The 14,571-nt window shown below is 48.3% G+C and overlaps 1 protein-coding gene across 2 annotated transcripts; it reads right to left on the bottom strand.

Annotated features, from left to right (window-relative positions):
* Positions 1 to 821: 821 nt before the first annotated feature.
* On the bottom strand, positions 822 to 12,874 carry SMARCD1 (SWI/SNF related, matrix associated, actin dependent regulator of chromatin, subfamily d, member 1). Of its 2 annotated transcripts, none has more exons than XM_044422011.1 (13): positions 12,675 to 12,874; positions 11,361 to 11,548; positions 10,251 to 10,293; positions 10,041 to 10,163; positions 7,750 to 7,872; positions 6,697 to 6,813; positions 6,235 to 6,336; positions 5,778 to 5,939; positions 5,601 to 5,698; positions 5,144 to 5,279; positions 3,225 to 3,347; positions 2,916 to 3,017; positions 822 to 2,423 (listed from the first exon to the last, which is right to left on the bottom strand). In XM_044422011.1, the coding sequence occupies exons 1-13, from the start codon at positions 12,840 to 12,842 to the stop codon at positions 2,370 to 2,372; spliced, it is 1,539 nt and encodes a 512-aa protein (XP_044277946.1). In that variant the 5' UTR covers positions 12,843 to 12,874; the 3' UTR covers positions 822 to 2,369. The 2 variants fall into 2 exon arrangements, with proteins under 2 accessions (XP_044277946.1, XP_044277947.1); XM_044422012.1 differs by lacking the exon at positions 12,675 to 12,874 and adding an exon at positions 12,412 to 12,504.
* Positions 12,875 to 14,571: the final 1,697 nt, after the last annotated feature.

The following is a 14,571-nucleotide window of genomic DNA, read 5'->3' as shown; positions in this document are numbered from 1 at the left end:
TGTGAGTGACTGGCCCGCAGTCGCCCAGTGCGCTACATGGCTGAGCCAAGACTGGAACCTTGATCTTCCAACCCAACACTCTAACCGCTATACCACACTGGCTTATGGATCCAGCAGATTCCTTCTTCAAACTTCCAACAATTCACATTGCTTCATCTCTGCTCACCTAGCCTGATTTACTCCTGCCTGTGAATTGTGTTCTTGTAGCTTTATCACCTCCAGCAATCTAAATGCTTTCCAATCCCATGGGTGGCAGAATGTTGAAATAATCCAAATACAGATGCAAGATTTGGCTTTTCAAGGGATGCCCTGACCCAAATGGAAAACTTCCAAGTTGTTGCCTTTAAAAGGCTAAGTGCCTCAAGAAGAGGGAGGTGGCACAGCTAAGCAGGAATGCACTGCCTGGCATTGAATCTGCCTGATTTTGGGCTGGTGACTGACTCTCATTCTAACCCGCCTCACATGATGGTTGCCTCGGGCTCCTTGGAAGGAAGATGGAACATAAATGTGACAGACCAGGAAACCAACTCGAATGTTAGCTTGAATAATACTTAAACATGCATAAATCAACCTAAGGGTTTTCCAGGTCTGCCGGGCATATTCTTTCCCTTCAAACAACCTACTGAAAAGAGGGTTTTCCTTGTCTGTGCAAAGAAGTCTTGCAGGAAGCCTAAGGGAGGCCTTGAAGAGGCGTTTCAGCGTTCTGCAGAAACAACTTTGGGCATGGCTACCCACACGTGTTTGCACATGCTACCTTTCGCCCTGGCATATAAAGGAAAGTTGGCAGTGCAGCCCAGTACGAAATGATGGAGAAGACCTTCTTTCAGAGGAAGCTTTTATTAAAATGGGGCAACATCTAAAAGGATACAGTACAAAAAAAATTTGGTCCGAGGGAGGAAGGGGAGGAAGGGAACCACAAAACACAAAGCTTAACAAGGAGCAATTAAAAAGAGCTAGATTTTGCCAAGCCGGTCAGTCTCTGAGCTTCCTTCATCTATACTTGCCCCGAGAGCCTGTGGCAGCTACGGAAAGCACCAGGGCTCTATTCCCTGGCACCGTAAAGCAGGTTAGGAGTAGGGTGGGGATAGGGGCGAGGTGATCTTTTATATGGGAAGGACTAGACAGGAAGGGTAGTGTCTCTCACTCTTAATGTGGACACACACGTGTGCACACACCCCTACGCACAGACACACACATGTAAAGGGACTGGGGCCACTGGGACTCCTGAATTCATAGCAGGCCCCGGTCTCGTCCGGGGAGAAGAGGAAGGGGACTTGTCAGTAATGTGATTTTTGCAGCTAGTGTTAACAGTATAAGCAGCTGGGACCCATCCAGCTGCACTACAAACCCCGGAAGATGCAGCGGCACCCCATCCCCACCCCCCGAAGCAGCAAGTGCCCGAGCCCAGGAACACAGGACAGAAAGGAAGCCGTGCAGCATCTAGGCTGCAATTCCTCAGGACAAGCCACCTGCCGACTTACCTCCACTCCCCACCCTACAACCTGCTCCAGAAACCTGCTCTGTGCCAGTCAGGTGAGGAAGACAAAAGGAGAGCCTGGCAGTGTCCTTCTGCCGACTTCTGTGGATCGAGAGAATGGTGCAAGAAATGGAAGAGAAGAGCAGCTACGGGGCTGGGATGGAGATGCTTCGGCCCTGCCAAGGCAGCGGTCTGGGGTGGTCACTGCGGCCCAGGGCCTTACCAGGCAGCTCTATCAGCCAGCCTGCATGCAAACTGTCTTTAAAAATTCACACCCAGATCGAGACAGACTGATATGACTGTTGTGGTCCCGCTGCTCTTTGCCAACTTTGCTGCATTGGCATTCCCAGAGGAAGCCACACGCAGGAGGACAGGCCACCTCTCAAGGGCCAAGGGATGCACCTCATCCCTCACCCCTTGAAAGGCTGGCAGGCATCCAAAGGTGGCTGTCCCCCAGGCCCTGCAGTAAACTGAACAGGCCCAGACTGCGCCCGCCTGGCAAGATCTAGAGTTGATGTGTGGAAGAGTCGTCGAGCCCAGAGCGCTGGGGGTGAGCAGGATGGGATCCTAAGGAGGTCCTGAGCTTGCAAGGCCCTCAACTGAAGCTGTCCCAGAAGTGGCAGAGCTTCAGCTAGAGCCAGGACAGAAGAGCCCGGGGGCTCTAAAGGCAACCAGTCAAGGAAGGAGGGCCAGGCTGAAATGCAAGACCTTTGGTCTGGCTGCCCACTTCATCCCCGTGAGGACGGGACCAGAGCAGCAGAAAGAGATGATGCTGGCGGTAAGAGAGTGGTAGGTTCTGTGCTGGAGTGGGAACTGTAGAGGCCTGAGCAGTGAATCCCTGCAGTGTGTTTGGAAGTCATTGGATCTGCTGGCCGGGGAGAGACAGGCCTATCTATGTGTTGCGGATCCCCAGAGCCTGTTCTAGCTCCTGCCGTCTCTGCTGAACCTGTGAGGGAAGCCAGAAGGACAGTTTTAGTACAGAGTCCCTGGTGCAAGCAACCCACAAGTCTGGCAGTAGGAAGCAAGAGGCTTGGCAAAAAGCAGCATCAAAGAATACTGCAGATCATACAGGGCCTTTCTTCTACCAGAGGCTGAAACCAAGCATTTAACTTGGTCTCCAGGCCCTGAAGCAGCGTTCCCAGCCTCATCCCCTCAGGTGGCTTGGACCACAAGTCTCATGATCGTCTGCAAGGGAAAGCTGCACCAAAGCAGCACACGATTTGAAATGTGAAACACAAAATAGAATTGGCTCTGAGCTGCCATGCCTCTGTGGCTTGCAGAGCCATGAAAAGGGTCCAGTGCTCCACAGGACACAGCCCGAGGGGCTCGGGCAAGCAGGACCAAGCCGAGGCGGTGACTTTCCCTGGTCCTGGGAAGAGATGGGAGCATGTTCACCTCAGTATTTACAGAAGGGAGCCCATGGGATGGGACAGTCTACCTTGGAGTAGAAGTATCTGCACACAGCCTCCTGAGCCCACGGTTGGAAGTAGAATTCAGCTCGGCGCTCCTCTTCTGGATTCCCCACAACGTCAGTCATAGCCTGGAGATGAGAAAGAGCCTCAGGTTATTCAGTTCCCCCTTCCTGAGCCAAGATAGCCCTGCGTGGAAACACCAGCAAGTGTTGTAGCGCTGCAACTTGCTGTTCAGGTGCCAGCCCTTGGACTGGCGGAGGGGGTCCACATGGCCTCCCCCACAGAGCCAGAGGAGCCGCATGGGGACTCTCCTCCAAAGATATTCCCCCCTTCACCTTCAAGTCGCGGCACTGGGACTGCAGCCAGTCATTGATGAAGCCCTGCGGGTCCCTGGCAAAGCTCAGCATGAATTCCCGCTGGGTCTTCAGCTGGTTAATGGTTTCTATGGTCTCATGGATCTGAAATGAAGACATGCCATGTCAAAACACTGGGAGAAGCATGCGACTCCACGTGGCAGAAAGTGGGATTTACTGGGCACCCATACAGGCTGAAATTTATGCCACCTGCTACTGGAAAGCACACGAAGAGGAACCACTGTCCACATCCGATCCTGGGGTCAGTCAAGGTTTGTTCCCTATTACTCTCTTTTAATGCAAACCACATCTACGTAAGATATACTTGTGTTACAGGTTTTTGTGGCAGCTGTCTCGCCTCTCCTCTGGTACTGCACGTTTTTTAATCTTTCTCCACACTGTGGCCCCCTGATCTTTTGGATTCCAACTCCCATCAAACCGAATCAGTGTGACCAAGTGTCAAGAATGCCGACAGTTGTAAGACTTTTTCCGTTGCATAACAAACATGCCTAGAACTGCACTCTTAGAAATCTTTTTAGTAGTATAGCTTCAGGGCAAGACAACTCAAATCCCGACTCCTCTGCTAACTCAGTCAATGGGATCAAGCTGCTAATGGGATATATATCTGGGCCTGGCTGCACCAAGTCATATTGATTAAATAAACAATGAAACAAAATTGCAGCAAGCATTTCTGCCCGGGGAAAACAAGAAAACGACAAAGTGCACCCTGCTCCTACCAAGAAGGAACTGAAATGACATTATCAGTGTAAATTCAAACATACTTAACAAGGGAAAAAGCTGCATTAGGCACAGTGAGCCTTATGTTAAACAGACTTACAGATATGCAAGAAAACTAAGTCGAGGGGGATAGTGACATTAAAGAAAAACACAACAGGGCTGGCAAACTTTATGGCTGACCCAAATGTGTCACACCCTCCACATGCATCATCCTTATAAGCTTTCTCTGTCCCGGATAAAGTGTTAGAGCCTCAGCTACTGCCCCAGAGCTGGAATGCTGCTAACCAAGAATCTGCTTTGTTTCGGCCTTTAATGACTGCAACTGGGCAGCGTTCCCAGGGATGCGGAAAGGCTGACTGTAGGCCAAAATCTGGGAAGTCCAGGTTAACTCCAGGTCCACTACAGATGTACCGAGGGACCGTGAAAAGGCATCTCCTTGAACCCTTTTGCGGTTTATCAAGATTTTGAAGTTAAGATGGGTAGTTTCATAGCTCAGTTACAACCATGCATAAAAGGGTTTAGGGTAGCATATATTCTTATACAGATACAACAAAAATATACGTGTTCCTAATCCAGCTATTCTGTGCTCCAAAGGAAAACCACCAGGGTTGTCATATGGTCCAATGTTATGCAGCATGTCTACAGGCCCTGGATAATATGACGCATTCAAAAATAAAAGCAATGGGAAGCCACAGAAGCTTTAAGACTGAGGATGCAATCCTATTATGCCTTTACTTGGGAGTAAGCCCCACTGAACTGAATGGGAGGCACTTCTGCAGAGACATGCGTAAGGGTGAGCAGTAAGCTGCTTGGTGTGGCACGGCAATCAAAGCAAGGTGCCAGCCTCACCACCTTCTTTAACTTGCTCAACGTTGTACTAACGTTTGTTCCTTTTTCTAACACTGTTTTGCACGGTGGAGAGGGGCAAAGCTTCCTGCTCCAGAGCACGGTTGTTGTTGTTGTTGTTGTTGTTATTATTATTATTATTAGAATGGGTGTTGACAATGACCCTTGGATCTCCCTGACTGCACCCCAACAGCTTTAAAAGGCTGCTGCTGCAGGCCTGGTGGGAGCGGGGTGTGCTCTTTCTCAGACACCTCACAAAGCGATCAGGGCTCGATCCTGCTGGCTGCTGCGCACAGGCCGCCTGGGCAGGCTCGCACCTTGTTATCCAGCGCAGCTATCTCCTGCTGGCTGGCTGTGGAGAGCAGGAATGAATTCATCTGCGTTTTCAGAGTATCATCCACTTCCACATCAATGTCATAACAAGCCGTTTTCTTCTGATCATTTGGATCAACGCTGGGGAAGAAAAACAAAGGGGAAAGCATGGGAGCCCGAACCTGCGGCTGGAGATCACAGGGACAGCAGTCTACAAGTTTCCCAAATTAAGGCCATTTTTTGCAAGCAGGATTTTTAGTTGGCACTTATCCACACCCAGAAACACAGAATGAAATACTGGCCTCAACATATTCTCCTACAGCATAACTTGAAGGAAGAATTACTACTGAAAATAGACATTATGCTCTAGCAATGTTTGAGGTATAAATCAAGGCTCAGAGGATACCCCATGGCAGTCTTGTGGCTCAGCCACAATTTCCAAGCCTCATGCCGTGGTCTCACCTGATGACATGGTTGATGATGATTGGCTCGGGAGGCATGAGCAGCGCATGCAGCCTCTGCGGGATCTCTGAGAACTTCATTCGCTGAGACTCGAATATCTGCAGGTGGAAACAGAAAGTGAAACAAGCAGTACAGAGAGCCCGACTCGAGGCACCCAGGCCTGTGCCACTCATTTACCTGCTGGAGGTACTTGTCACAAATGACATATTCCCGTTCATGGGGGTCCTGCAGCTTGTGAGTCTTGATATACTGCCAGAGTGCCTGGATGATCACCGGGCGTGTCTGGGTATGGATCCCTAAGAGGCGAGCCAAACGTGGGTCCAGTTTGAACTGGGGAGGCTGCAGGAAGGTAACAACATATGAACAACTTGTAAGACCTAAAATCTAGAGGGAAAAACCTAGGAAAAATATCCCTGAGACCATTTTTTTAAGGGGTGGGAGAAAACTAATTAAATCATCACTTGCTCACATGAATTCATTTTAGGGGAAAATAATTTTTTGATAAATATGATAAATGCCAGTGGGAAACTCTGAGCAGAACGAAAGATCAGCTGGTCTCCATTCGACCACGGCTCCCACTGCCTCGCAGTCACTATGTCCTTCAACTGACCCTCATGGAGGAGTTCTGTCCTACCTGGTAGTCCAACATCAGGAGGACCGTGCAGCGCACATTCACATCGCCAGGCCTTTTCACCTGGAAGCCATCTGTCTCCTGGGTAGTCGCAGTCCTGTGCCACTAGAGGAAGCAAAGAGAGGATGTGGGAAGAGGCAGGTGTTGGGAGAACCAGCATGGCGTTCAGACAGGAGTGTCAGACTTGGAGCAGGGAGATCTGAGTTCAAACCCTTGCCATGAACCTTGCTGTGTGATCCCATTGTCCAAGACTATTTGCGATTGAAGGCAGGGTAGGAGGAAGGAGGAGATGGCACCATGTACATTGCCTTGAGCTCTTTTGGAGGAAAAGCAGGGTAAAAATAGAGAAATACTATTAAGAACTGTGTAAGTGCCCAGGACTTTTTTGTATGTGAACTCCGCTGTGCTGTGGGTTTCTCATTTCCTCATAATCTGTCCACACACAGCCATATCATATCCTCTTACCTCCACCAAGTGATTGTCTGGGCCATAGAGGTCCTTGTCCAATTCAATCACCAGAGACTTAAAGAATGATGAGAACTTTCTCTTCTGCTTGGTGGCATCGTATTTGGAGAGAGCTGACTACAGGAAAGGAAAAAAGGGAGATTACATTTCCAGAAACACTGCCAACAGCTAACACACATAGCATTCAGACTCCAAAACAAAAGAGAGCTGTGAGCCATTCCTCAATGGACACTGAATGCTTTCTTTAGGGAAGGGGAGGATATGAGAAAGTGCAGTTTGTATCACTGTTCTTGTCAACTGCTTCTCCTAGAGCCAAAAACCATGCCGAGGGCACTGCCCATTCACATCTCTAGTGCTTCACAGCACCCTTTCCTGCCCTGACACAACTAAGCAGTGCCAGCTGAGGGCTTCTTTAAGATACTGGATCTTATGTCACTTGAAAAGGTTAGGCATATGTCAACTTCATATCAGTTTCATATAAAATTGGCACATACAACCATCCAAAAAGAGCTGACATGGCTTCAAAGATTGTGAGACCAATTCTAATTAAAAGCAAAGTCTCAGAGCACTCCAAAGTACCAATCAGCAACCTCCACTCTTCAAAGTAAAGTATGTGTATCTGTCCAACCCCAATTAGCAGAACCCCTGGCTGTTTGTGGGTTCAAAGAAGAGCTAAGTTGTGGCAGAGAGATTTCTCTGAGTAGATAAGGGGTTACCTGGCTCTAGGCAGGCAAGTAGCCACATGAACATCCTTGCAAAGCTTGTTTGTCTGTGCTTCTACACTTGATTAAAAGCATTAGCCTAAGCCATCTTTCTGGTTTATCTTAAGAAAGAACACCATCCTCAGAATTGCTCTTGAGCTCAACGAGTTCCAAGAACACCAGCTGTTAATGCTGCACTTGAGATACATCTGCACACCGTCTAGAGAAGCAACTCCCATTGGCCCTAGCCAGTATGACGGATGGACCTTGGGAGCTGCAGGCTGAAACTTCTGGAGAGCCACAAGCTGCCCACCCCTGCTATGTGGAGAAGCGAATTCCATTTTGCACTTACATCTTCTAGTAGCCGGCCCTCCACCCGGAGTTCCCAGGAGGCCACAGTGCCTTCCCCATCTTCTGCATCCGACTTGGCAGGGTTGAAGGTATTAGAGATAAAGATGCGCAGCTTCCGCTTTTGCTAAAAGGAGTAACATCCAGTGGACATGAAACGGAGAACGAATAACCCCACTCCTTGCCAGCAGTCTGATAACTGCAAGGAAACCACACACCACAGCAAAAGGCAGCCTCTCTGTCTTCACTAATGCTTATCTCTGCATCAGAGGAAGGCTCCCATGCCAGAGACATTTCTAAAGTACAGTGGTACCTCGGCTCATGAACGCCTCAGTTCACAACCGAATAGGGTCGTGAACAAAAACTTCATAAAAATTTTGACTCAGGTCGTGAACTCTGCATCCAGTGACGACTGCGATTGCACCCGTCTCCCCACCCCACCCGCCGAGTGGGGAGATGGCCACGATCACGGTTGCACTCGTGTAGGGAAGACAGGTGCAACCACAGTTGTGCTCAGGGGGGTGGGGAGACAGGCGCAATCAAGCTGGGGGTGGGGGAGATGGCCGAGATTGCGCCCATCTTTCCTGCACGAGTGCGCCCGTGATTGCACCCGTCTTTCCTGCATGAGCATAACCACAATCTTGGCCATCTCCCCCCCAGCACGATCGTGCCTGTCTCCTCCCTGAGCATGCCCACGATCGTGCCTGTCTCCCCCCGTCCCTGTGATAATGCCTATCTATGGCCACGATTGGTTCGGGGGAGGGGGGAGATGGCCCCAATCTTTGTTGTTCTTTGTCACTTAGGAGAGCCAGTGTGGTGTAGTGGTTAAGAGCATGGGACTGGGACTCAGACAATCCGGGTTCTAGTCCCCGCTCAGCCATGGAGCCAACTGGGTGACTTTGGGCCAATCACAGATTCTCAGCCCAACCTACCTCACAGGGTTGTTGTTGTTGTGGGGATAAGATGGAGGAGGAGAACAATGTAAGCTGCCTTGAGCCCTTTGTAGGAAAAAGGCAGGATATAAACAAACAAACTTTGCTTCACATTTTTCTGATTAAAAATATATATATTTACAGAACGGATTAACCTTATTTACATTGAACCTTATGGGGAAATTTGACTTGGCTCATGATCAATTTGGGTCATGACCAGAGTCGTGGAACAGATTAAGTTTGTGAGCCAAGGTACCACTGTATGTGTGTTGTCTTTAAATGCTTCACTAGATTCTGTGTACTCACATTCAGAAAAATCAAGAATATCATCCTGGTTCTGAAAAAAATAGTTGTTTAGATATAGACAATTTCACTTTAATATATTCACTAAGATCTGTACACAAAAATAAACACTGTGTAAGAAATCTTGCTAAAAATTAGCATTTATTAAAGCAGGGTAGATGGTAAGGTGTGATTCATACATTGTCAGAGTGGCACAGAAGCTGCTTCACCGTGGCTTCTACCTATTTCAGTGGCAACACAGAAGGAAATACTTCAAAGGAAGATGATTCTGGGCATGGAGACACATCAGTTGCCCTACCTATGGAATTCCTTCCTCAAGATTAGCCTTCTCCAGCTGGTTGCCTTCTAAATGTTTTGGACTACAACTCCTAGCATTCCTGACCACTGGCCATGCTAGCTGAGACTAACAGGAGTTGGAGTCCACAATAACAAGAGGGCCTTTGGAGGCTGATCCAGATATTACTGCAATGGGAGGAGGGAACAACTCCCTAGTTGCTGGCCCAGGAAGTCAAGGGAGTAAAACAAAGGTGGGGAGCCCTTTTTCTGCTAACCTGCACCTTCGCTTGGGGGCACCAGCTAGTTGTAGGTGGGCTGCAACCAGCGAGGATGAGGCTTTCTTTCCCTGTCTTTCTGCCATCCCCTTCTGCCTCTCCACACCCAGCAGGTGGATGGAAGGGTGCTGATCACTCTTGCCAGAGGTCCAAACTGGTGGCTTGCACAGGCTTTGGAAACTGAGCTGGGGGCTGCATACAGTCCGAGAGGGGCTGCTTGCACATGTTTAAGGTGGGGCTAAGGGAGGCTTCGATACTGGAAAATGCAGGCTTTGTTTGCTTATTATTGTAACCTAATGTGAACTGTATCATTGGAGGACTATGGAATTTCTTTTCTGAGTAGCAATCCCAGCCTGCAGAAGTCAAGCAAGGAACACAGCTATTCCCAGGCCCAAATGCACCCTGGCAGCTGAGTAAATGGCAGACTGCAGAATAATCTCTACTTCCACCTCACTGGTTAAGCTGACTTTATTCCCTACTGCTGTAGGAAAGGTGTGTTTCCTTGTTACCTTAATAGGTCGTTTCAAGGCCTCCTGGATATCTAGCCGCTTCCTCATGATGGTCTGGTCCAGCTTTCTCTCAAACGCCAACAAATCCATGTACGCCTGAGACTCCGGTACTAGTTCCCGGATCTGGAACAGAGCACAGCCAGGGTCAACTAGGGTGCCCACCACTTTTGGCAACCACAACAGATCACAAATGCCGGATGTCCCACTCACCCGCTGAGGTAGAATCTTGTCAGCCATCTTCTTCTTCTTGGCACTGTCCAAAGACAATATGTTAGGAGGTTATGAGTCTGAACCCGACAGAGGACTAGGTACCGCCTGGGATGTAAGGCTGAAATGCATTCCCTACCCGATCCACCTACTGCATGGAAGCATGACCAAAACACACAAATGAGGCCTCCAATGTGCCAGCTTTAAAAAAAATCTAGGAAATCAATGGGGTATTTTCTCTTTAGCCTTCTTGGGAAAAGATACGAAACTTTCCTGAATGAAGCTGAAAGTTCATTAGAGATGAAGTTTCTCGTTATTAAAGATCACAGCATGCTCCTAAGCATGTTTACTCAGAAAAAAGCTCAACTGTGTTCATTAGCACATTTTCCCTAATAACTTCAGCCTTCAGCTGCATTCTTAATATAGGTAAATTATACCACCTCTGTATCCTAGAGGCTTGGCACATGCATAGGCAACCTGGCGCCCCCCAGAATTTCTCGAACTATAGCTCTCATAAGCTCCAGTCAGCATAGCCAATGTATGGAGATAGTTGTAGGCCAAAACATCTGGAGATTACTAGGTTGCCTAAACCTGGTTTAGCATATTGTGTAAGTACACCAGGATTCGTGCCAAAGAACATTAAGGGCTTGCTCTAGGCTTGTTGGGATTTTGGTGTTGCACCTGATTCACACAAACTGCATGGCACTGCACCCTGCTCCACACTTACACTGGACCATATACAGATGTGGAGAATCATGGGCAGATGCCACAGAAGGAAAGGCTGAATCAACCCTTCCTTCTGCAGGCACTGCCTCCTGCTTTCCCAAGTGTGTGACTGACCACTGCACCTGGAGCAGAGGAGCTCAAGCAAAGATACGCCTCAAAATGAGTGTGTAACTTGTCTATCTCCTCTTCCTCTGAGTTGATGAATGCTGATTTCCCAGCTTAACTTGTGCAGATGTGCATCCCCTCCCTCCCCACCTTCCAAGTAAACAATTTGTAGAAGTTAAAGGACAGAAGGCAGTATTGCAAGATGATGAAGTTTCTGGGCTTAAAGAGCAAACTTGTGTTCTTCACTGCTGGACAGCTTCTGAGAGAAGAGGAGGTTCTTACTTGTGGTTGCGGTTCTGTACTGACTGTTGCTGAACTTGCTGGATCTGCTGAGGGGCTGGCCTTTTGCGAGACTGGTCCATCCCTGGTTGAGCCATCCCTGGTCGAACTGAAGGACTCCCGCCATACCCTGGAGGTCCCATTGCAGGTCCCTGAGGGTTCATGCGGCTGCCAGGTAACATGCCAGGGCGCTGGAAAAAGAAATGCATGGACACATGGTTTCTGGAGAGCCTCCTCTGGGGCACCACCTCTGCTCTACAGCAGAACACACTAATATCACGTTGATTATATCTGCAGTATTTCTTTGTTCTCGACTGCATGGGAAGTCTGCCACTGTCAGTTAATAAAATCAGGAGAATCAAGCGGTACAGCTTTTTCTGGATCAGGCCACTCCCATCTGCAGATGGAGGCTGGAACATTTATTCTTACAGATAAAATGTTCTGCATAAATGAATTCAATATTTCACAGAGAAGGATCGGTTCCTTTCCTCCTAAAGCACTAGCCTTGGATGTGAAAAAGTATCCAAAGTAAAAAAGAAAAACAAATAAAACATGCAATCTCTTATCTATCACTCAAAGTCGTATAATCCATGGAAATATTTAACTCTTGAATCTGCTAACTACAGAAAGTGTCCTTTTTCTCATCATCTCTTACGCTCCTACTTCTTCACCCACATCCCAATTTGCTCCCGAACCACTTACTACATGCTTCCTAGCATAATAGCAATTTTGAAAAATCAAGCTGATACACAAAATTCTTTGTTTTATCATACACCACTTCAGATATTTGATGAAGAAATAACTAGCAATCTTTACAATAATGCAAATGAAATAGCATAAATCACCTCCCAAAAAGGTTGCCTAAGTGTTTCTCCACGCACCAGTTTGTTAATGAGTGCTTAATCCAGAGTTATCCAGATCTTCCGCCCCACACCCCATCCCGTCCACCTCACTCCCATCACCCCCCCTCCTGTGTCCTAGCAGAGCTGGGTGCCTGATCCTCACATCCACCTCCACCTGGATATGTCCCCGCAATGTCGCTTTGCAGCCTCACCCCCATATTCCCTATATTTTCCAACAGATCGTCAAGCCAAGGATGCCCCCTTCTGCAGCTCCCTTCTCTCCTCCATCTTTCTGGAATGACGCGCCCATCCTCCCCCTTCTCCCCGGCCCCGCCCACTGCAGTTCCCCCCTCTCCTCTTCCCCCTCCCTTCGGCCGCCGCCGCCGCCACCCCCATTAACTCGCGCTGACGCCTCGCCCCGAAGCCCCGCCCCCTCCAAGCCCCGCCCCCTTCCTCAGCCGGTCTGGGTCGGTACCGGGTATGCAGAGCCGGGCAGAGGAGAGCGGTACATTCCTTGTCCGGGGGCCGGGCCCATCCGCACGGGAGGGCCGGCAGTCCCTGGTCCCAGCGGTCCCGCCCCAGGGCCAGCTCCGCCGCCGCCGCCGCTCGGAGCTACAGCCTGGAAGCCCGCCCGCGCCGCCATCTTCCCTCCCTCAGCAATACAAAGCGGCGGAGCGGAGTCTGGGGGTGGGGGGAGGAGAGGCGGATGTGGGGTTAAGATGATTTACTTGGGCTTTACCATAGAGATGATGCCTGCGGGAGATAGAGTGTCGCCGGATTGGTAATAGAGGCGAACCCGGGCGGAGCGTGGGTCGGGCTCCGCCTGCTGTTCTGTCTCTGCAATCGCCGCTTGACGCTGGTATATCGCACACTGCAAAGAAAAAGGTCGACTTGCGTTCTTCATAGGCATTGCGGGAAGCGGCGGAGCCACTGGACTTTTTGGCGTAACTTTGCTAGTGAACGTGCGTAGGATCGGGCTGCGTGATTTGCCGACGAAGGGAGCCTCGGGCAGCATGATCTTGGAAGAAGATGCACTGCAGTCAAGGGAATCTGTTTCACTGTTTTAAAAGTAGGGAATTCAAACAATCCTTTCATTAGGATCAACCGAAATTGCACAAAAAACGTGGAAATTCTTGAGTTTCCCAGAACTCTTCATTAGGGTAGGCCTGATGTTTGTACTATCTACCATGATGAACTCAGAAACTAGTGCATTTTTGTGAAATTTTGGTCTTAATAAATGAGATTTTGGATTGTTTCTTTCAAAATCCAAAGGTGGATTTATTTATTTTTTTGGCTTATTAAGCGAGGCTATTTTTTTTCCTTTTAGTGTTACATTGGTAGTGTGCCTGGCAAGAACTGTAGCCTTAAAAGAAAAACTGAAGGGAGAAAACCTCAAAAAGGAAGCAAGTAGATATAGGCTGATTTCCCCCTGACACTTTCCAAGGTGCTGGATATGGAATATAATTTATTTGTTTAAGATTCTGGAACTTTCTCCTCAACATAACATAGAATATTCACAGTCTTGCTTAGGAGCTAGAACTTGCAGTGCTTATGCCAGCAGTAATTCCATGCCAAAAGTGTGAACATCACAAGCATCCCCAAGCAGCAGAATGTCTCTGAGAATATGCAAAGTGCCTTTTGCTGAATACTGATTTAAGTCATGGCTAAGCTTATTAGAATGCCAGAAAACATAGTGATTACTGGATTTAGCACTGGGATCTTTTAAATAAGCTACTATTTATACGGTCTCTCCAAATCCAGCATTGTCATGTTTTCCAACTCTGGGTATATAGCCCTGTGTTGAGATGATCTTTTTTTATTTTGTGCAGTCTGCTTCTGTGCATATTTACTCAGAAAAAAGTGCCACTGTTCAATATGGTTGGAACTTAAACCCAAGCAAGCATTAATCAAATTGCAGCTCTAAGTTCTTGGCCTTACTCCTGTTTCTGTTGCAACAGTAATTACAAATGATGTTGAGAGAATGTGTATCCTCTGATTATTTTTGGAATTACCGCTCTTGCTCCCACAGACTGAAGGAGCAATTATTCCTTTTAACGGCTCCTTTGGTCCTTATTCTATGCAGGTGGTGATTTTCTTTCCCTTTATCTATACAGCTATTTACTGTAATGTCACACTCTTGATTTGAGTTGCACCAATTTCTTTTCTTGGCAGAATATTCTCAGCCTGTTTGATGTTTCTTTGTCCATGTACTCTGCAAAATGCCACACTGCAGAGTGACTGTGCTCAGCCCAGATCAAAAGCAGAAGCTGAGACAAAAAAACAGTGACCTGAACCACTGCAGGATAGGTCTCTTAGGTAAAACTTGCAACTGCAGAGTAAAAGAGGGTAGAAAGAACTAATCAAAAGAGCAA

This window comes from Varanus komodoensis, unplaced genomic scaffold (assembly GCF_004798865.1).
Source record: "Varanus komodoensis strain SLA01 unplaced genomic scaffold, ASM479886v1 scaffold12, whole genome shotgun sequence".
In the NCBI taxonomy this organism is placed as follows: domain Eukaryota; kingdom Metazoa; phylum Chordata; class Lepidosauria; order Squamata; family Varanidae; genus Varanus; species Varanus komodoensis.
This window is presented reverse-complemented; position numbering and strand designations above follow the sequence as displayed.